At 47.2% G+C, this 23,712-nt stretch overlaps 1 protein-coding gene across 3 annotated transcripts in view; it reads right to left on the bottom strand.

The window, feature by feature from the left end:
* The window catches only part of LOC105277954 (ankyrin repeat and SAM domain-containing protein 1A), a 46,644-nt gene that overhangs the window by 11,694 nt on the left and 11,238 nt on the right, over positions 1-23,712 (bottom strand). The window contains exons 6-13 of one of the 3 annotated variants that reach the window (XM_011336710.3): positions 23,150-23,376; positions 22,386-22,602; positions 20,290-20,505; positions 19,634-19,910; positions 18,843-19,523; positions 15,486-15,660; positions 524-850; positions 15-142 (exon numbers count right to left, since the gene is read on the bottom strand). In XM_011336710.3, coding sequence (XP_011335012.1) covers positions 15-142; positions 524-850; positions 15,486-15,660; positions 18,843-19,523; positions 19,634-19,910; positions 20,290-20,505; positions 22,386-22,602; positions 23,150-23,376 — 2,248 coding nt within the window. The remainder of the gene's footprint in view (positions 1-14; positions 143-523; positions 851-15,485; positions 15,661-18,842; positions 19,524-19,633; positions 19,911-20,289; positions 20,506-22,385; positions 22,603-23,149; positions 23,377-23,712) is intronic. The other 2 variants (XM_011336712.3, XM_011336711.3) reach the window with 2 other exon arrangements.

Raw genomic sequence — 23,712 nt, 5'->3', positions numbered from 1 at the left:
GCATGCCTACTCACTATGAATTCGAGATCGTCGAAGCCATAGTTGATAAAGAGCGACTCGTAATCCACCAGTCCCAGGCTGGACAGCCACTGACCCACGGATGTGGAAACGATGGGGCTGCTGCTAGTGTCGGAACTTAAACCTGAGATATGGGAAATGGAAGGAACATTCGTGTCGTTCTTTCATCTATTTGTGAGAACTGTCGGATGAGTCAGAAAGCCGTGGCGCAGTACCTCAATGGATGGCATTATGTAATAAAGTGCTATCAAACGACATCAACATCGAAACAAATCATTTTAAATCTAATGAATCGATTATCTCTTCTAATAAAAATTGCCACGTCTTTTCGATTCACTCGTCAGAATTAAAGCGAAACGAATATTCATGAAGGCACAATGGAAAAGATGCAGCAGTTCAACCTGCCGCGATTCCCACGATCCGCGAGCGTCGTACGATCGTTACGCGGACCGATCCGATCGGCCGTCGCGCAAACGGAAGTAGGAAACACCGGCGATGAGATTACCTAGCCTCGTTTGGAATTCTTTCTCGAGCTCGCTGACGAACACCGACTCACGCACGAGGCCGGTTCCGAACGATGCCATGATCTCCGAGATCTTCGCCCATTCCTCCTGCTCGTCGAAGGGGCTCATTATGCTGAGGGACTTCTCGTCCCGGTCGCGATCCCGCTCGCCGGACAGCCGAAATGCCACCTCGCTGTCCTCGAGACGATCGCCACTTCCGCCGCCGCCGCCGCCGTCGGTTCCCATTCCGCATGCGGTCGGACCGTAGACGTTCCGCAAGCGGCGCAAAGTACGCGGCCGTTCAGCCGTGACGGAGCCCTTCAACAGACCTATCGACACGCCGACGAATTACTATCTCGCTCGAACGACCCTCCTGCCCTGATCATCGCTCGTTCACACTCGTGCAGGTTCATACAGTGCTCTCAAATCATTCGCTTTTGTCGCGCTTTTGTTTGGTACGATGTAAGATCTCGATTGAACAAAAGAATAATCTGGAGATTGCACACTTTTCATAATTCTAGCAATTTTCATAATAAATAAGATATTTATTCTATTGCTCGCTTATCTTCGTGCGGTGAGAGAGGAATGGTCTTATTTACGAGAAAATACATTATTGAAGTATCTTAAAGCATGTAGGGGTACTACGAGAGGCTCTCTAAATTGTATGAAAGCGGGAACTATTTATTACCACCAGGGCTACGAAAATCTTGAATCGAGTTGGCATACTTAAAAGTTCGCTCCGACTGTGGCCGCCTCTATTCACACCGCGATTTCGACAAGCTTCCAAGTGCAGACGTGTCAACTACTACTATCCCCTACCGGAGTCCTCATAATGCATATGCACCGCAAAACCAGCGGATTTAGATACGTTGAATATTCATTGCAGATTCGTCATTGCCTCGGTGGGAATAAACTTGCGGTGAGTGATCGGCAGTCTTGTCGTGATACCACGAGTCTTAAACAATTACGTGTCGCCGTTCTCCAACGACTAACTTGTAATTTTGGACTCGTGATTCAGCGATAATGAATTATGTACAAATAATTATGTAACGAAAAAAATTGATAAATGAAACGACATCAGTAGTGATGTCGAAAAGACTACTTTAATCATTAAAAACAAGAGAAAGTGGTCATTGAGCTTTGCACTCACTCAGATACAATCCCCGGTAAACTCGCGCTGGAGAGGATCTTTTGAATCGCGCGGAGGAGAAAAATTTGCATCCTTGCGGGGAAGGAAGGGCATACCACACTTTTTCATCGCGCAGTGAAAGGGTATTCAGCGTACGCGATCTCCCGGTGGTTCTCCTCGTAATTTCCCCTCGAGCACTCAGACATCGCCGCATTCCTTCGCGTCACGCAGGTGCGAGTAATCTCCCAATTTGCCCCGTTTCTCGTTCGTTTTCTACGGTCCTTCGTTCATTTATCACGGCCCGGCGCCCTTCGCGTAAAAGAGATGCTTGTTACAGGCTCGCATCGCGACCCCTTTCAAGAAGACGATCTGTTGTCGGTGACAATCGGCATTGCTCTCCTCGCTGGGATACGATATAGGGACTCTTCTGCCATACGAAATCCATAAATGAGGATTCACAGTGGACGATGGTGGAGGGAAGAAAGAGGACCAATTTAAACGACCGTCGTGGATGCTCTTTCAAAGACGCCGTCCTCCGAGAACGCGCCACTGAATGCGCGCGACATGTACGCAAACAGGCTCGTAGGCGCACGACCATAATGAAAAGCTTATAAAAATATTAAATGGAAGCGCGGAGAGAAGGCGAGGAGAGAGAGAGAGAGAGAGAGAGAAAGAGTTATGTGCGCGCACGTTACGGAAGGCAAACGTACGTAATTTTAATTAAAGCTCCATCGCGGAGGGCGTCGTCTGCTTCACCGTCACCGTCGTCGTCGCCATCGCTCTCTCCAACCCGCCACGTTATATTATGTAGGTAGTTATTCAAGTCATATACACAAATTGCTATATAAATTGCCGGCTTTCCCGTTCTCCGCGCTCCTACGTTGCTTGCCACGTTGCATCGCGTCTCTTTTAACCATCATGTTTGATTTATCCACTTTCACCGCAAGTGTGACGATCGGATAGCCCCAAGATGGTCTCTGAGATCTCGACAGGTATTTTTTTATTTTTATGTCGCGTAAAAATGTATGTAAAAACATGGGAATTATTGCTAGTTAATTAGCTATTGCTGGATAATTATATCTTATATCTCGCAACATTTTAATGCACGTACGACTCTTCTGCCTTAATCACGATCATTAATCTCGTCCCTTTCTAATAGAGAAGCGCGTAACTTCCGCTCGCCTTAATTCTCTTTTTCACCGGCGGGATTTTCGCGTGGTCCATTAAAGCGAGAGGAAAAGCTGCGGGCGATTCTCGTGGGCCATAAACATTAAAGTAATCCTTGCGTAAATAAGTGCGTGCGCCGCGCGAAGTTCCGGGACTTGAACGCAGAAACAAGGAAAGAGAGAGGCCGGATTTCAGTGGATATTAAAAATGTATAACCGTTAAGCGGCTCGTAAACGATTCCGCCGTAACATTTTTCAAATCTGTGCTCCATAGCCGCGCATTACTAGATCGGCCGGCAGAGTTATTAAAATCCGCAATAAACTCGTTCGGTCTTACGTCGCAAATCACCGGATGCGGGATTGTAAAAGCCGAAGTTCCGCGCAAATCGCGAAACACTAATCCCTCGATTTTACGATCCCGCGATTTACCGAGGATTGCGAGATCTCGACGCCTTCCGCTGACAGCGTTCGCTTTTTGTTTATTATATTGTTACCCCCACGGCGTATTTCCTCATCTAATATTTTTTACGTAACATTTCGCGTGCTGCACAAAGCGGAAACTAGTTTTACGTCGTCGGTGTAATCTCGAGATCTGGAGATTTCTCGAGATCGCTCGATCGCGCGAACGAGAGCCCTGCGGATCGTAGACGCCGTGCGATCGTCCATAAATTACTTCGGCCCTCATCTAACTCTCGGCAGCATTATCTGCCAGCAGCCCATTTGTCTTATTAAGTAACAAAGACTCCCTAATATTACCATTATCCTCCCGACCGCAGAATTGGTTACAAAGATGCCGAGGAGCGATTAATGCCTCGACACGCATCGTTGCTTTACGCTGCGCGGACTCCCAGAATTAAATGCACGTACGATCAATTAAACTCAATTGGCCGTAGGTGCGATGAAATTCTTGGATGAATTATAGCTGCCGTGTAATCGTTACTCGCGATAGAACCGGCGATTCATGCAGCGATGCGAGCGGCTGCGGTAGATAATTACTGACCTTGCATACGACTTGTCGGAGTGCAATATAAGAGAGAGAATGAGTGTGTTCCGGCTATGAAATTGCAATAAAGGATATTATTTTGTAATCCTGTGTATTTTCATGTGCGATTTTCCTCGTACTTTGATTTAAAAAATAGAAAAGTCCTGCATCAAGCGACGTCTTTTAGAAGGAAATATCGGATCATCAATGTTTGTCGTTGCGCGTATCATGTATTTGTTGGGTATCGGAAACTATCGTTGATTTTACTGAAATATTGAAAACTGGAAAATTCTTTCGATGCATGTCACGTCTCGTCACTATTATTATTGTTAAGTAAACATCCGCATCGGTGTATTCGGAGATTCTTTGTTGGCGTGCTGCACGGATTATCTTTGAGAGATAATCGTTATCTACATCAAACAAGAGGCGTGCTGCATCGTGTGCTATTGCCGTATCGGTTTTCTGCGTGCTCTCAACCGCCGATTACACACAGTAATCCCTAATTAACTGTTCGTAATTTTGAATCATCGTGCCGTTACTTTTGCCATTCGCTCGCATCGACATTGAGACAGGCGCAATGCGCAAAATCACTTCGTGGAAGGCCTTCGTATATAGGAAGTGCTAATCCCAAAGCGCACGAGGGCCGAATGGGAATGACGACGATTGATGTGGGCACGACTGAAAACCTTCGGTGGTTTCCGTCCTCATATCGCGTTGCTCAATTATTCATGATGTCAGTCTCGCGAGAATGGGCGTATCGAACGAATTATCGTTTAATTCGTTTACATGCGAGACGAGCTGTTCTTGCATCGAAATGTTGCGTTGAAAATTAAAAGAGAGCCGGATCACGGCGTATTTTTTTGTCACCTGCGTGTCTCGTACTGGTTGAAATATTTAAGTCATTATCATGGACTTCTCGATCGAACATTAGTTGGTTTCATTGTGCTGCGGTTTTGGGCGGATGATGGAAACGAGAGAGGCTCATTTTATTCACGCCGACGTGCATGCAACTTTGTTTTTGTGTGTGAAATACACGGCAGCATTATTTTACGTAGCATTCATTAAGCAATGAAAGCAGAATTTTGAGACAATAACTCTTGTCTCACGCGCACACACGCGCGATTTTACGATTGCAAAATATTTTTGTCCGACAATGTGAAAACACGTAAAATTACATTGTTGGAAATATCATGCACGTGGAATTTTTGCTGGCGATTGTATAATGGTTTGGTTAATCAATGAAAAATAGAACAGAGCTCGTATCTCTCCGCTGTGACATAATGGGCTCGCTCTTGATCTCACGTGTATCCAATACTCGTAAGTTGGGTTTATAACGTAACACTTGCGGCAAGACGTGTGCCGCGACTAAAGATAGAGTGCCACCTAAGAATAACAGAATCGCGAGTCTTAAAATAAACGGGGCGAATAACACTCGGCGCAAATCCCTCGCTATATAACGCTGACTGTTGGAGCAATTAATTAAATACCGCCTAGGATTTCTTTTTCCAGTCTATTATTTTATGTAGTAAATATAGATTACATGCCAGTCATCGCAATGCTTGGCTTGCAGACAAATAAGCATATTTTATCTCACCAATGAAGTTTAAATAAGCTGATGCACGTTTCTACTAGGTTCTTTTCCAGATTAATAAGCTAAATAAGCATAATTTATGTGAAACTCGTTTGACTGCGTAAGGAGTTCTTTGTCCGCCTTTCTCTTTTTTTTTATCTACATATGCGTTTTCTATATAAGGAACGGAGATGAGCGCGCGCGGATTTCTAGATAGGATTGGAACAATTTATCCGAGTGAAATCAAGTGAAATTGGATCACACTTGTTGCGCTTACGTGTCATCCGAGAGATTGTTATATTAAGATTCGTGCGAAGATATGCGATAAGATAATACGGCTGTGCGAATACGAAACGTCATTTGTGCAGCCGTATACAGTTTAATGACAAAAGCATTATGCAATATCGGCGAATTAAAGTTTTTTAAGCGAATGTACATGTTCGTATTTTCAATTCACTCGGTACGTGTGTTTCGCGTTCACACACAAAAGCCCGACATCTTGGACAGGTGGAAGGCTAAAAAAAAACTTCGTTGCCCCCATAATCCCTCTTCTTCCTTTCCCCTCTCCTGCCTTGCCTTCCGTGACGCAATTTTGCCGAGGACAAACTATTATAACATCGAGCAAACGCAACGAGCAACAAGTATCGCACTTTTTGCGAGACACGCCAGGAACTTTGGACACGCAAGATTTCCGCGCGCGGAGTGCACGTGGCATGACAGCAGGCACACGTATACACACACAGGCACACACGCATACACGCTCGCACATGTGTACACAGTTCGGACACACAGACGGGACACATACCCACGAATGCAGAAGTCCACTGTCCCCTTATTGCAAATGTTCGATGTCCCTTCCTTGTCCCCCGTTCTCCAGCACCTTGTTCTCTCTCTGTCTCTCCTTAGCCAAGGCAAGCAGACCTCGATGCGTGTCCTCTTCTCGCTCCTCGGGGCACGTACGCCCCTCGGAACCCTCTCGCTTCCACAAAGAACGAACGGCCGTCCGGCAACAACCGATAGTTCCCTGACCGACAACGACACGCCCCGCACAATCCACCTCGATCCACCTGCCCGATCGATCGGCACGACACTGAAGAGACGACGACGGAACAGTCGTCTTGACTTGATCGCTCGCGATCACTCTCCCACCGCCTCGTGCGAGCACGTGAGCACCGTGCCGCCTCTGAATTCCAGGCGCGCTTCCAGCGGGATTCCAGCCGGAACTCCGTCGAACTCGCGGCGGCGGCGATATATCGCTCGTGTCCTCAGAACGCGCGGACTCTGTTCCGGTTCACTGTCCTCTTTAAACTCGGTAATTTGGTGAACGCATCGACGAACGCGAGAGTGCTCGGACTGCGAGTGCTCGGACCGAGGCCAAGTATGCTGCCTCGAAAGTCAGGAATGTCGTCAGCAGGTATACGGCTTAATTCACCGGATCGGCCGAGCGCGGTCAGCTCGGCCGACCTACTCAAGGTCGCCTCATGGTCTCACGGTCATCTACCGACCTGTCGGAGCGCGACGATGCATTGCTGCATGCACGACGTTAAGGAGAACGAAGCTTCTACTGGACCAATCGATACCTTATCGCAAGACCGAAAATTCCTTCGATCCTTCGTTTCCGCGGCTTTTCTACACTGCGACAAAGACGCTGAACCGTTTGGCACCGCCGACTTCTCGCACTCGCACGCTCGCCGCACAGTAAATCGGTCAAGCGATGTGTACGCGCCGGACTCCTCGGTACGCGCCACGGATCTGGTTAACGAGACGACTAATTCGAACGTGTTAGGTCCACGAAGAGGAGGAGGAGGAGGAGGTGGCGGCCGTGCTGGCGGTGGTGGTGGCGGTGTAAAAGACGGTGGGGAAGGAGGCGAGAACGGACCTCTCGGTCCTCGCCACCACCCGCACTCTCGTCCGACAATAATACGCCTGACGGAGATGGCAGCAGCAGGAAACTCAACGACGATGAGAAAGAGAGAGAGAAAGGAGGAGAGCGAAACTGAGAGAGTGTGTCGGTGCAGCTTGGTGCGTTAGTAGCCGTGGAAAGATGACCTCAGAGATGGGACTATCGCTCGCTGGGACCCCGGCCCGAAATGCGTTTCGTTGCACTCTCTTGGCGGTGGGGCAGTGGACCCCTTCGACCTCGGCCCCCCTACCCGTTCGGTCGTACCACCACTCGGTCACATCCACCTTTTGCCTTTATTACCGATGCCAACACGCAACGTGAAATTGCATGGGTTATTTATTCTCGTGCGGTTAACAACGAACGAGAGAGCGCAGAATTATGCGAGAGACCTTCCTTCGATGTTGTCCACTAACAACGTTGTCTTTAGAAGAAACTGTTTTTCACAGTGTTGTATTAGAAATAGTTGCAAGACTCACGATTCTTGATACTAATATCGTAATCATTTTTTTCGATCAATTTTATCGCAGTACATTTGAGAGGAGAGAGGGAGGAGACGATGGACAATCCTGCTACAAGTTTGCGGATAGAAATAGACTTTTCCGGGCAGCCTACGTGAAACTGATTGTCGCGCTTTGAAACTCCGGAGAATCCTCTCTTTCTGTCACTGAAACTTCTGTCGACATTCGACGGACATGACCTGCCTCCCTGAAGTACATCCACGATGCGGACGTGACGTGTCGAAACAAAGTACCCCTGATTGTACTGGATTCAATTAATCGTGCCTGTACCTTTCTCGAATTTCCGGAAAAATCGCCGATCGCCTAAGCGATCGAGTTCCTACCGAGAGAAAGAGCCGGGAAACTCACGTAGCTAGTATTATAAAGTATCTTTGTTTACGCGCATAATTGGCACGTCGATGACAGTAATCGTGATTTCACATTCCTCCGCGCTTTCACGAACGAACGAGCCGTCTGTCGACTCTAAGTATCTCAGGCGGAAACCAGCGGAAGTTTCGCGGATGCTCGGTTCGCATTCCGTCCAAGTTTCCGTTTGCCAACCGCGACGTTTCAGCGAGCGCGGAAATATCGTGCGCGCTGCCGCGAGTTTCGGGGAGCCCGAGGCCCGTGACACGAACCTGACAACTAGAAGAATCAAGATGAGACAGAGACAGAGACAAAGACAGAGAGAGAGAGAAAAAGAGAGTGCGATGAATGCCGGCGCGTAACGTTCACGGATGCTCGTCGGGTCCCTTGACCGGGCCCCGATGATTGTCATGCTAATGAACGGAAAGTAGACCGGGCTTGAGCGAAATGACACCGCACACGCGTAACGACGCGTGTTCACGCACGTCTAATCACTTTGTATGCGCCGTCACACGTTGGTGTGCGGTTCCACGTGGTTCTCCACGCATTATTCAGTATCGCATTGTATTATAATACGCGATCGATGCGGCTCGTTCATCTTTTGTTCGCTTGGTGTTTGCGCCATATCGGTTTTCGGGAGCGCAATGGCAAAGGTGTATCAATTCCATTGTGAAGAGGGTCTCTCGAATTGCGCGAAATGTGTCACACAATGCGCACGTTATCTCTCGCGCGACAAGCTGGTGCCGAGCAGTCGACAAGTTTATTAGTCCACTTTTCTAGGAGGCTTCTTGGAGGTCATGACTAACGCGGTCTGAAGTGTGACGGAATGGTATAATACGCGTCAAAATGCCTCGTGTACCGCGCGAAACCCGCTGTGCTTTCCCACCGCAATTAAGTCTCAGACGACGAGTGCTCGTCTCCTCGACAACGCCAGTCGCATGCATTAATCGGGAAAGGACTTACAGGCGTGATAAACACCGGACTCCCAATTTCGCTGTAATCAGACGCACGCACTGCACACACGCACGAGCACGGCAATCACTAGAAAATCACCGTACAACGGGAAATTTCACGGGAAACTAATCACCGATTGGGCAATCGTCGATTAAGGCCACTCGCAAGCGGACTCGCGCGCTCGTTGATGACCGCGACGCGCATCAACGCACTCGCCAAGCAGGCGACGGGATTAATCGCGAGTTCTTTTTAACGCGACCGAAGACATCGCTGTGGCACCGCCGAAAGGAGCGAAACGATGCGGTATCGCATGAGTCACGTCCCACGGTCCACACATTCCTGCGTGATGTCATAACGCATACACGTCGCAGTGGTCAAGCGGCCGGTCTGCCGGGAAATAAAGCGAGCGAGGTCCCTCTTCCTCTCCGCCTGCCTCTTTTTTCTTTCTTCTTTCGCGAGTCACCATCGCTGTTAAACGCGCGATGCGGTGGACGCGCCAACGACAGTGCGTCTCGTCGGCGAAGCCTTCCCGAGCGGATTTTATCCGCTGCAGGCGGCGGACGACGTGTTCCCGCGCGAACGAACGGCTGGCCGCCTGCTTTCTTTCGAGCACGGATTTGCATAGTCTTTAATTAAGCTTCCCATTACGATGTTCGGGAACTTGAATTAGATCTCCCTTAGGGACCCTTCGCACGGACGCACAAAGAAAAAACATGAGACGCGTTGATTACGCAAATCCGGCAGATTCTTCTCGTTCAACCGTTCTGATTGTTTTCCAACGATCTGAATCTCATACGATCTTCTTTTTGCGGATTACGCTCATCTGCATATCTCGTAGTTCCCGTTTTCGGAAAGTGGAAGATTTCGAGTTTGAGTACCCTTAATGTAATATATTCGTGCGTCCTTTCCCAGAGGCAACCGCTCGATCGCGCTCTTCGTTGCACGGCCACGCAGGAGTAATTGAAATTAGTTGTCAAGTAATACCAGACGGGAAACTTCGCGCATGATTAATCAATCGTGCGCGACGATCGAGCGGAATCCCATCGGCAAATGGAAAGCGTCGCTAATGGCAAAACGCGTAGCATCCGTGATTTATGGTACCGTCGATGACGAGTGAACGTAACTAATGAAGGATGGCCTTTCGTAACGTCCGGTGGAACGCAGTTTGTTGCATACGCGTGTCTCATTATGCCGATACGATTTTTCAGCGCCGGCAAAAACTTTGACCCTAATAGCCGCTCCCCGACGTTCCCCGCGCCGCGAGGGCGCGGGGAAGCGGGACGGACATTAGACGTTATCAAAATGCATCGTGTTATCGTACCAGGCGGCGAACAGGGTCGCGAATGTCGCTTATCCCAGAACAATAGCGGCTTACTTTTGCAGCACTAAATCCATAATCACGAAGGGTGAACAGGGGAGGAGGAAAGGGTCATACGGTACAGCACGTGCGGCTTACTGTTCCTCTACCGTTCCTCCTCGCGATGACAAAGGCGGCCACATACTTTCCGTTACGGTCATAAACGGGGCACAATGAGGGAACTTAACTAGCTGCCGGAAAGTGCATTCCGGTCCCGTACGTCCTTTCCAACGAGACGCGGTTGAAGCCAAAGATTCGGCTCTTGCTTTCTTTCACCGCAAGACACGGAGCAAATGCGGTAACCGTGTATCAATATTCACTTCCACGAAACCGCCAGACTAGAAGCTTTGCTCTCCGATAAGTTTGGAGTAGCATGGGTTTGTTGTTCGACTACCGCGGTTCGGTCTGCTAACAAAGGGCACACATAGGATGTGTTTCCGTAGCGAGAGATTGCGGTGGAATTGAACGTGGAACCTTATTGATCGCAAGAGGAGCTTAAAAAGCAATTTATCTTTTTTAATAAAATATCCGGACGACATGCATCTTTAATGAACGCGATGGATCTCGAATAGATTCTAAGAAGTTGGTACTAAATAATTGAAATCGTTCAATTATTGAATAATTGATCATGCGTCTGATAAACGCTTGGTGCGACCACCATGACGATGAGAAACGACCGCATGTCCACGTATGTCCACGCAATTGCCGTATCTTATTACGAGCTGACGTAGCTGGGAACGCATGGTCAGCTTGTATTCGCTTGTAACGCGTACCCCTACCGGATGTCATAATATTATTCGTCTTACTGCAACCAACTTGATTAACCGTTCGTCTCTCAGCCGCCAAGTGCAACACGATTTGCATCCAGACATGTTATAATTAAAGTACAATTTTTCTAAAGTTTGATATATAATCGATAATCGTGATAAATTCTTTCAAGGTGCATAAATTTTTATAGTAAACTTATAGATAGTGAAAAATGAAAGAAGAATATAAACCTAGTTATAATCTTGCCGTGTAGTCCGGAGCAACCCAGGGCAACTGATTCACCGACTGATAACAGAAGAGAGTACACCGCTTCTACGAGGAAAGGTGGATAACTTATGATATTGATAAGAAGCGCATTTGATAGGCTGCTGTGACAGGCCCTTATCGGTAAGCAGTGCACTCAAGTGCCCCAGGTTTCTGCGGACTCATAGGAAATGTGAGAGAAATGTGTGCGGCATGATGTCATCGTTGCTTGTGTAAACTTTGAAAGACGCACGCTGCAGCGCGCATTTTACAATAACAGATGAAATTAATTGCAAGACGTAGAGTCAACATATGATCTCCCGAAATCGCGTGCAATTCATTGATATCCAGATCGCGAGAATACAAATCAGTACAGTAATTTGAATAAAACCATATCCATGGAGACTCACCTTGCTCCCGAATTTCGGTCTACGTTTCGCACACACGACACACGCTATAATATCCTCTTTCGCGTGCGAGTCTTAATCATCACACGCTTCGCACAGCCACACACGTTGGATACGAAATATACACAGCACGAGGCCACCACGCAGACGATCGCCAAAATTCACATACAATATTCGGAGTATACAGCCACGTATTACACAACGAAATCACCAAAAAAAAAAGAAGAAAGAAAGAGCATGCATATACATAAAGTATAACATAAACGCAGCGCGATCCCCTGTGCAGCATCGCAGTAATGTCCCGTTTGTAAAACGCCTCCAGTTAACTCCAGTTAAGTTGTTACTCCCTGATCCCGTATGTACATACTTCATCCGAAAGCACCGCTGCATTTTGGGTCAATTTAGGAGGAAGACGATCTAAACACCATGGATTGTGCCGGAACTTACCATCAATAATAGTGTGTTTTTGTACAATTGTAATTTCTTGGGAAGTATATATAGTATATAAGATGATGATAATGGAGGGACGAATGTGCTACTGCGCGGATAAAATGTCGAAATAATTTTCAATAATTATTCACAAATTATCGGAAACTATGAATAATTGTCTGAAATAATTTCTAAACTTGACTTTATGAGAAGAATTAGAATGATTTCGTCTCGTTTGGAGATCAGAGATGCTTATCTTGGGACGGGATCGTTGAAAAAGAAAAAAATTAATACTATAAAGTATCGTCATAATTGTTCTATTATTACAGTATAATAATAAAAGTTGATAAACCAAGAACAACGAATCTGCAAACTACTACTGACATTATGAAGGACCAAGAAATTTGCGAAAGCTCAGAGGAGAAACAGAAGCGACAAAATGACTCAAGACATCGCATACAATAGCAGCATAATGTTTATTAGCACATCAAAGATGTTATAATGCACTATAATTGCTTAAATTTAAAATAGTAAATGTTTCGCGCATATTTATATAATTTTTATATACGTACGCATACACAGAGATAGACTGAAGAGACTGAACTATTATATAAATATTTGGAAGAAGCACTTGACGCAAAATAAAAATGTCAAAACAATTGCAACGTAAAGCGTAACGTATTATTTAGGCTAAATCGAATGCGTCAAATGGGACCTCCTGTCATTTTATTCTCTCGTAATTATTCCGAATGTATTCAGAAAATCGCAAAATTAATCACAACTTAAGTTTAATAACTTGTAACTGATTCGCAATTAATTGTTACGTTCAAAGTGGACAATTACAGGATTATACCATGTGTGTGTGTGTGTATGCTGCAATCAAATAATCTGCATATAATAAAGAAGTTTTGTGGTGCAACTAATATTTATATTATCTGTAAGGTGTGACACATCTAGAGTGGAAAAAGATATTATATATTAAAAGATATATGAGACATACATGTTCAGTTCTAGCAATGCTACATACGGAGTAATATATTTTAGATATATATATATATATATATATATATATATTTGGAAGTATCGTATATATATACTTAATATGTAGATATGTATAATAAAAAGGAAGGGAATATATATATATCAAAATCGGAAAATCGGATTGGACTTAAAGTACATGGTAATTCAAGACATACCCATTTTGTTGTAACAATAACTCATTATATAAATATAGAATATCTCTCTATTTATAAAAAATATATTCGCTTATAAATTCAATATAACATAACAACTCTCTTCTCCCGCAATATACCTGCCAGTCTTTTAGATTCTTTTCTTCTTTTCGAATCTGTCCAAGCGTTTATAGAGCTTTTCCTTGCGGTTACTCTGCTGCATTAGAATGCACACATTCGACATGCAAACGTTGCATTTTTCACACCATACAATGTGAATTATCGACTGCCAACGCATTATATATAAAGTAAAATTTCACAAAATAATTTTCGGTTTATTATTAACTCCTGATGAGAAAAATGCGAAATAAATAGGCACGAGAGCACATATGGTATACATATTAACCATAAGTTTGTGCCTGTAATCACTGGAGGATCGCGAAACATTTCTTTTCAATTCGCTGCGATTTTATCAGCGACGATTCAAGCTAGGCTAACTACAACATTTACCACTTGACTTTTGCAACAAGTAACACGTGAATCGCAAACTTGAAGTCTAATATTTTCTTGCGTACAACACTTTTGACGCGAAGACAAGGAAGGACGTAACATACACAACAGTCTATCGATATGTACATCACAATGATATATCGTATAACCAGATTATATTCTGACGATCTAAGGAACCATTTACTGTCTAATCGTAACATGCGCAGAAGGATCCCTAATATCTACAACACACCCACGCACGCATGACGAACGCGAAGTTAATACACCGTTTTCGGGAACTCCCACGAATTATCGTTCGCCACGGGGGAGCAGCAGCCCGCCTAACCCATTAGATTAGCGAGGAATAACCACCGATAACCGGTAGCACCGAGTCGACCCGAATAACGAACGCGGATCGTTAACTTTTTGCGCGCGGCGATTGTGCTTGCACGGCACGTCGCGGTTTCGCTCCGCGCCGGTGAAGATTGAAATCCGGACTCGCGAACACGGATTTTATTATCATAGAGAAACGTCGGGAATGTCCCCCCCTGTATATATGTATATCAAGGAAGAACCGCGAATTTCGATCAAGCGGAGCCACTTCCGGGACTACTGTCAGAGCGCGACCGTTTCCGACTGGTTCGCTCTTCTTCTCGATGTTCCTCACGCTAAAGAGTACGTCCGGCTCGATCAAGCTGAGAACGAGCAGAACGTTCTCCATTTCACGAGAAGAAAACTGCTCCGTGTGATTTATCGGTTCCCTCAGCGGCGAGACCCAGAAGGTTCATTTTGGTATTGCAACGCGCGAGTGTGCATCGATAGACTTACATACAACTTAGGTAGTTAGCTATAAAATATAATGCAATATGCTAAACTGCTATTAAAATAAATTTCAAGATCAAATCTGTTCGTAGACACTATATTAGGCAGGCCAGCTGCTCCATTATCGAATACTTTATTGAGTATTAGACTAATGATATCGATAAGAGTAAGATTCACGTTCAATACTTTAGCGCCTGTGATGTCATTATCGAACAATAAGTAAACACAAAGAAACGGAAATAGCAATAAAAATAATACTAATTGACTTCTGCTTCTCAATATTAGAACAGATATCAGCTAAACCTTCCAGGTCATCACAACAACGAATACCGTGCTCTTATCGTAAACGAACATGAATACATGTCAACGATCGCTAACAAGGAATCAGTGGAAAAGCAACTTAACGCATACGCAAAATCAACGCCGCGAGTTCCCTCGGATGCCACTTTTGTACATATGTACAAACTCACCACGCACTTTTTCGCTGCTTTTCGCCGCAGCGACGCGAAGGGATAGAACGCGATGCATCGCGCGCTCAAAGAGAAAACCGCTCCAGGAGCGCGCGCGCGAAAAATCGTTCTGATCATCGCGTCAGCGGTGTTTCGTCAGGCATACGGTAAAAAGACAGAAACGTAACACAACGGTTATGCATGTACACGTGGGCAGAAAGAAGCGTCATGCGGTGCAGCCAAGCGTGCGTTGCTGTTTACCTGCGAACGGCACGTCGCCAAAGTACTCCTCGACATTGTCCGTGGACATGCTCTTGTCAGATAGAGACACGCTCGATAGCGAGCCGCTGGATGCATCGAGTGATCCACCGGTGGGAAACTGCAGCAGATCCTCGTCCGTTTCCGTCTCCATGTCGCGGGACCTCCGCTTGTACACCTGTCGACAAATCAACACCACTTTGAGGAGGAAGTAGCGAGGGATTTCTCGACTGTACGGTATCGTGCGAGTACACCAAGCACACGAGAGCGGGGTATCCGGACGTCAGATACCGCTATGATACCGCTATGGTATCCCGGTACTTTCGATATCCGCGTTGAAAATCGCGCTGATCACGTTGTCGGATTTATGACAGTCGCGTTTTCGCAATTTGCCCCGCGAACCACTATTACTCGTCGCGCATCGCGCGTTATCGTCGAGATTGTCAACACTCGTGTTTTACACACGGGATATTTGCAGTCGATATAAAAACTCCCCCCGTGAACCCCCTTCCGCGTGCCATCCTGCTCCCTTGTGTCGTGCATCGCGTCGCGGTATAGCAGATCGCACGATGGAAAAATGAAGCCAATCCTATCGCGATGAAAATTTATTGAAACGAAACGTTTGCGCGCAGGCACGCGAGAAATATACCATGTAAATCGGAGGGAAAATAAATACGCGTGGCCGACCTAAAGCATATTTATTTATTCGAATAAAAATCTATACCTTTTGACATTAATTCTTTCGATTCCGCTGACGGCGAGTCATAAATGACAAATATAATACGATTTTTCCAGCACTCGCGAATTTTATGATCCGCAGAGAATCGTTGTCGCGGACAGTGGCGTCGCAGTTACATCGAAATTATTTTACGCGTCAAAAATAATTTTTGTTTGAAAAAAAAAGAGAAAAGCGAAAAAGACGGATAGCTTCGATGGCGGGACAATTTACAACTGGACACAGTTTCGACGCATCTACGTTCGGCATTTTAATTTAAATTCCGCGACGTGTTAATAACACACGCTACAATCAGCGATCGACGTAACGTCATTTACGTTTGAGCGGCACCCGGTAAACCACTAAGGGTTGCATTACGTCATGCTCAAACGTTACGTCGCGTTTTGATTTACTAAGTGCAAACTGCGAGAGGCACGGCAGCTCGTCGCTGTCTCATCGCGCGTTCCAGAAAGGCTCTAATGCAATTAAAATTCGACGTCGGAGGCCCGAGACAGACGCTCGCGGTATCGCCGGTAAAACGCCGAGAGCATCTCGGGAAGACAGCCGGAAACCGTCGCTACAAATTCGCGAATCTCTCTCTCTCTCTCTCTCCCTCCCTTTCTCCTTTCCTTCCTTACGCAGCAACGGAGAACGAGCATTCGCGAGGCGAAGTCAGACAGGCATAGAAGCCGAGGGCTTCATTATTCAAAGGGTGTCGGCATCTTGCATTCTACCGCTCTACTGGATTCGCGGAAGTTGACGGGTGAGAAGCAACCATCCGTAGACGGTTCTCCCATCTCCGCGTCCTTCTCCTCCGACAGGTTCACGGAGACAGTCTGCCTCCGCTGTGCGGGCACGCTGTCTTCGTAATAGTGTTCGATCCCTCTCCTCCCCCTTCCGTCATCGAATCATATCAGCAACCCGGCGAATCGCGAATTGCGCCATTCGATGCAACTCGTGACTCGATCGACATCGCAATATTAACCGTGCAAGTCAGGCGTTCCAGTTAATCCTCGGTTTTGCCGAGATATCCTCCCGACTTAAAATTTTTCAATGCTACCATGAAATTCTGAGACCGACTAGTGTCTTCGGAATCCTTTAGACTTGAGGCGAATCTTGCGGGATTATCCTAGATCTGGATCTAGAAATCGACAGTATCACTTCTCAGCATTCGGGAATGAGAGATTCACGAATCATCGAGTGCTAAACAAGACGCACGAAACATAGTGCACGGATATGCGCGCATTTGCCAGACATTAGACGGGCTGCGTTAGATGCGACGAAGACATCGATCATCCCTCGAGCAAGCGATGCTACGCGATATCACCGGTTGCACACACGAGCTAAGCGTCTTCGCGTCTTCGCCGATTCCTTTCCAGATATATTCACTGTGTGATATTTCGCCAAGCGTGTACAGCCGACTGAAAGACACGGATTGCGAACGCATATAGGGAGCGGCGGAGTGAAGCCAGGTCGGATGGCAGAGAGACACCGCAGAAAGATCAGAGAGAGAGAGAGAGAGAAGGAGACAGGAATGTGCTGGAAACTGTGTGGTGTGCTATGGATATCCATTCGCGGTGGATGAGAACTGAACGTAGTCGGTCTCACAGCAGAACGATCATAGGGCGACGCGCAAACGGCAGCAAACGAGCGAGGCAAGCAGGGACAGGCAGGGGTTGGCGGGGGGTGACCGGGAGCGAGGCGGAGGCAGCTCGACTCCTTGTAAATCGCATCACAGATCAAACACAGCTTGTATATTAAACGTAACCTGGTAAGACGTCACGTTGACTGCGCTTATGCACTGTCCAAGGCACCGGGTCAAGTGAGAGCGTAAATGGCAGCTCTTAGCGGGCGAACGAGCACTCCCGAGCACTCGCTCGCTCCGAGTTCCCGCGTCACAGCTCGGAAAAACCCGGTCTCGACGAATTATTTTTCAAGATATCTACGCGGTTTCGTGCGACTTTCGACGTGTCAATGATCACGCTCTGCCGGAGTATTTAGACTCCAGCATGTACGAGATACGCGAGATACGTGCGTGTAAAGCGTCTCCGCCGATTGCTGTACTTCCAGCCAAGCAGCCAAGCAACCGAGGATGCAAAATTGAACGCCGTAGCACGCTTCGCCGAGTGCCGTGCGACGAGAGAGAGAGAGAGAGAGAGAGAGAAAGTCGCTTCTGCGACTCCCATTTGCCCGTCGTTTGAGATGAACCTCGTGGAATTCTCGCGGGAAATCGAGAATCCCGCGTGCACGCTCGCCCGAGTTAATATCGGGGATCGAGAACGACGTTAGTTGCCTAAGAACCGTTCGTAACTTGCGATTTCCTAAGGCAATCCTGCCGCGTGGAAAACACGTTTCTCTCCTTTTCCCGTAAAAGTCCCGTAGAGAAAAATTCGTGAAGAGACATCATGAAAACGGGAAAAAAAAGAAATCACCGTGTGTTTCTCCCGATAATGCGATAACCGCGCAACCTGAAAGTTGCGTCACTTCGGAAGCTCGTAATGAAACGTTATCACGCGCGGCGGCTGTTGATGACCCGTCATTAGCTCTACCCTCGCTGCCTTTTTCTACGCTCGTACATTAACGTGTTAATTTCGCGGGATAGTAATTGTATAATACGAATACGGAGAAGCAAAACTAGCATTTACCTGGCTGAGCGGACGAATACGCTCGTGGATAGACTTTTCCGCTTGCATGGCGGATGGTGGCGGGTGATCAGGAGTGGGTGGCTGAACGTAATGCGTAGGGCTGGTCGGCAGCATCATCTGCACGCGCTTGAGACGCTTGTCGGTGGCCTCACGAGTCTCCAGCATGGTGTGGCCGTCCATTTCGCGCTTCTCATCGAGGAGGCTCTCCTGGGAAGACCTTAGGGTGAGAAATGCGCTCGACACGAACGTCTGCTCCTGCATCACCGCGTCGCCGTCACTGCATGGCGACTTGTCCGCGCACGAGCTGTTCTCCGCGGTCTCGTAGGTCTCGTAGGCGTGTCTACGCAACTTCCTACGCGGATTTAGCATCTTGATCGGCCGGTTCTCGTAGATGGACGTTATCGCCACCGGTTCGACGTTGGACTCGCGTTTCTCTTCTGGTCCGAGTCGCGACTTCATCTCCACGTACTGGTCCACGCTTCGGGTGACGTGTCGCAGCTGATCACGCCGCTTCTGTAGCTGCTCAAGATCGATGTGGCTCCGTGCGCCGCTGCGCGCCAAGAACAAGTACTCGTAATTGCTGGGACCCACTGAGCTATCAGCCGACAAGGACATCTGCGTCTGCAGATGCGTCGGGGACACCGAGAGGTTTCGTCTGGGTGGTTTCTTGGGTGGCGTTGGCTGTAGGGGGAAGAACGTTCCTGTACTCAGTCGCGAACTCGTCTTCCATATGTTCCCGAAAAATCGAAGAAAAACACAAAAGACTTTAGGTATAACCGAGACTCTCTTACCGAAACTTTGCTGTTGGAAGCGGGACTGTGTAGCGAGCTGGACAGGGGTGCCATCGGCAAGTAAATACCAGCAGCACTGGAATCGTTGAGCAAACAACGACGGTCCCGCGGGCTCGGTCCTCCGACGCTCGAGGACGACGACACGCTCAATTGGTCGGACTCTCGGCCGCCCCCGTATCCCGTGGGCAATGTCAAGGACAGGTCCTCTGACACGAAGCTACCCTCCATTGTGCCGCGTGGCACGGGCGGAGTTTGGTACAGTCCGCTGTCGGAGCCCCTGTGCAACCAAAACTCGGCGTCTCAATGGGACCGATCGGCGATTATCCATTATTGCTCGACGATTAATCGGCTCGACTCGAAACGTCGGAAGCGTGCGTTTCCACTCGATTAATCAGCGAGAATCGGAAAGCTGTTTTGTTCCATGTTCACAGCGGATCGCGGAAACTGTATTTGTCTAAGATGCACGAGTAGTTGCAAGATTCTTCGCCAATGTGTCAAGTAGATACTTTGTAGTGGATGTTTTGTATTCTACGACTGCATGCACAAAAGCTACTACTGTTCTAACCCCAACTACTATCGAAACATTGATTCGGCATTAAGAATTATGTTGTCTGTTACGCAACTATGCGATAGAGAATGTCTGCGTGTCACATTACCGTGTGGTGTCGAGTGGTAGTGGTGTTCTTTTGGTAGTGTTTTGTGGTATATCTTCAGGAGTTTGGTCGGAACTTTCGAGAGTATTTATCGAGTTGAGAGTGTCGGATAGGGACATAAAGACGCTGTCGAAGACGGAACTGGGGTCGGAGTCCTCTGTCTGCTGGAGGGCCCTCCGTACTCCGTTCACCGGTTCTACTCCGTTCTGCCCGTCTTCGCTGAAACGCGCACATCCCGCTACGTCAACTGAACATCGTCGATTACCAAACACAGTCAACCGCACACCCAAAGCCAAGCAACATAATCTCGTATACCACCGTAAACCGGGATAGTTGCTATTCCTAGTCGACATGCCATTACCTGAGATCTAACTAACGTTCATGGAAACGAACGTATCTTAACACGCTAATGGTGTAATATAAATATGAAAAATCATGTATGATTTGTGAATAAGACGACATTAATGCTCGCATTAAAATACGAGAAAAATACGCGAGAGCGAACGACGAAAAGGTCCGTACGTGTGCATGTAAATGTAAATCGTATAGAAAAGACAGCTGCTTCCATTGATAAAGTACGGCTCAGTTGAGGACATTCAGAGCTCATTGCCGACTTTTTTAATGAGGCCACGAGTCGGACGGTGCGCGGAGAAAGAGGAGTGAAAAAGGAGCTGGCGGAGCCTCCCGGCGGAGGTTGCGGAGGTCGCGCGTCCGTAGTGGTAACGCGAGGGTAGGAGTGCGCGTTGGTTATTAGTTTTATGCTGAGACGGGCTAACATTTACATTGTTTAACGTGATGGATTCATTTCGAGGCGGCCAAGCCGGGGCTACCGACGTCAAACATTGATGGTAGAAGCGTGGAACATCAACGGCGGCTCTCCCCAATGTGCTCCCTCTCTCTTTCTCTCTCGCTCGCTCTCCCTTTGCCCTCGCGTACATATCGCATATCACTTTCCTCTCTTTCTCCTTCGTTCACTCCCTTACTCTCTCCTTTCCCTCATCGCCTCTCTATCGCCCTACGTTGTTCTCTTTCCCACTTCCGCCGTGCCGAGCCAACCAGTCGGGCTTAGCAGTCGGAACGGTAGCACTGGCACACGAAGTACCAATGGGGTGATGCAGCGGGGGTGACCCAGGGGCGAACTAGGCGGTCGGACCCACCATCTCGCCTGCCTACATCAGGAAAATTAAACCAAGCCAAGCGGTGCTTAACGCGCTGGGGCTACACGCGGGCCGCGCCACCTCCTCCAACCTCTTCCTCCACCTTCGCGTTTCAATCCCCGTACCTCACATCGCCACCCCGTACCCCGCACTATCCGGGTTCCCTTTTCGGTTCGAGAACCTCCACCTCCTACGAGGTAACGGTGGCAGCGGTAGCGCCAGCACCAGCCGTCATCGTCGACCGGTGCTTGGCCGGTACTCGCTCATTCAGTTCGCGCTCCGTTCGCGTTCCTACGCTTTTGTTTGTCCAACATCTCCTATATTAAAGCACAGCCGTAGCCGAGTTGTGCTATACGCGCACCCACGCTGATATTATACGGAGTCTTTTTGCAAGATATATCTCGAACCCTCGCGCGCAACCGATGCAATACCGTCGGGGTTTTTTATTATCCCAGAGAGGCTTTTTCTCGTGAAGATGACTTGAATGGTAGAGAGAAAGAGAGGAAGAGAGCTTCTTGCTTTTATTCCACTCGCGAAGTCACAATGCGCTCGAGTGATAATGCACGAAAATCTGTGAATGTACATTTCGATTCTTGATACATTTGGGTTCTTGTAACGTTTTATGTTATTTTATGTCGTTTTATGTTATTTTGTGTAACGTGATTTTTGTTGTTGTTATTGTTCCATGTTTTATTATACATTGCTCGTCGTTATTAACTAATTCTCCAAGTTTTCTCTGCAATATCTCTATAATATCTCTACAATAATATTAAGGCAATTTGTATCAACACTCTTGCCAGCATTTACACATACTACACATGCTTTGTTATCCATCGGGTGTTGTTACGTTACAAGGGGAAAAGTAACGTTTGACGCGTGTACGTTGCAAAAAATATTGCACTGCACAGCATGCAATGAGTCAAAGTGGGCCGAAATACTCACAGGGACATGACGGAAGTGCCGGAAACGCGACGATCGTCGTCCCGAGGCTTATGATAAAACTGCCATTGAGTGGGCGACGTCCCCTCCGCGGGGGAGAGATCATCCCCCGGACGAACATTTTCGTAGGGGCTGCCAAGTGAGTCGCCACCCTGCACCGGAATCGGAGGCAAGTTCTCGCTGTCGGCGTCGCTCTCCACACCGGAGGAAGATCGATGCCCTGTTGACAAAGTTCGGCAACGCGACTGTTTAATCGTAGCATAAAAATAATTGCAGAAATAATTTGCAAAAATCAATAATAGAACTGATAAAATTGCGGCGCGTTTCGATCCAGCAGAAATTATAGAAATTAAATTTTCCTTTTTTAAAAAAATATATTCGTTATTCGTAAAAATAAGAGCAACAAGAGTCAACGCAATCGTCGTCGTTACTCCACGCTGCAAGCTGTAATGACAAAGATTGCAGACGCTTGGTCGTTCTGTGTGATTCGCGCGTGTGCAACCTATGCAGCAGCAGTAGCAGCGGAGTTCAGGATTAATCGCATCTTCAGCTGTGCATAATACGCAAGGCTGTGCGAGTGCACACACGCGCGGATCTTTATGCGCGACTAAGAGCGATTTAATTAAACGCCGCGGTAAACCAAAAACGTACGTTTCCCTCGACGGAAATCCCACTAATTACGTAATCCCCTGCCCCTCCTTACGTATACATATGTATGTCGACCACGGCGCCACGAGAATAAATTGCATGCAAACACGCGGCCGTACTTTTTATCACCGCCGTGATATCTTGAGTGACGTTCGTCGGAAACTGTCCCAGAAGATCAAGCACCGTGTTCTGCCGGGAATCCCTAATGCCCAAGTCCACTCCGCGATCTAAAAGCGCCCGTACCACTTCCATCTTGCCGCAAAGCGCGGCCTCGTGCATCGCGGTGCCCGCTGACGTTCTCGTATTGACGTCAACCCCGGCGGCGAGGAGGACCTCCACGACCGCTCTGCAACAAAATTGTCGAAACATCTCATTTCGCATATCATTTTAGCAGCGTGTTAGATAACAAATGTAACACAATTCCTAAAATTCGGTTATTTAAAATGATTATAAACTAGAATTACAGTAATTATATTTCATGATTACAATCATCAACTGTATAGAGTCCGACTCATATATAAACTATAAATTTAAAATAATCACAAACTGTGTTCTCGTAAAATGAGATCAGATTATTTGTGTGCCAGCACGAGTAACTTTGCGCTTTGACAGTGTCATATAGTAATTCGAGGTAAAAGCAATCCTGAAAATCGAGAAATAGTAATAAGATAAAAAATACTAT

This window comes from Ooceraea biroi, chromosome 1 (genome assembly GCF_003672135.1).
Source record: "Ooceraea biroi isolate clonal line C1 chromosome 1, Obir_v5.4, whole genome shotgun sequence".
NCBI classification, from domain to species: domain Eukaryota; kingdom Metazoa; phylum Arthropoda; class Insecta; order Hymenoptera; family Formicidae; genus Ooceraea; species Ooceraea biroi.
Note: the sequence above shows the minus strand (reverse complement) of the source record. Positions and strands in the feature narration are given on the sequence as shown.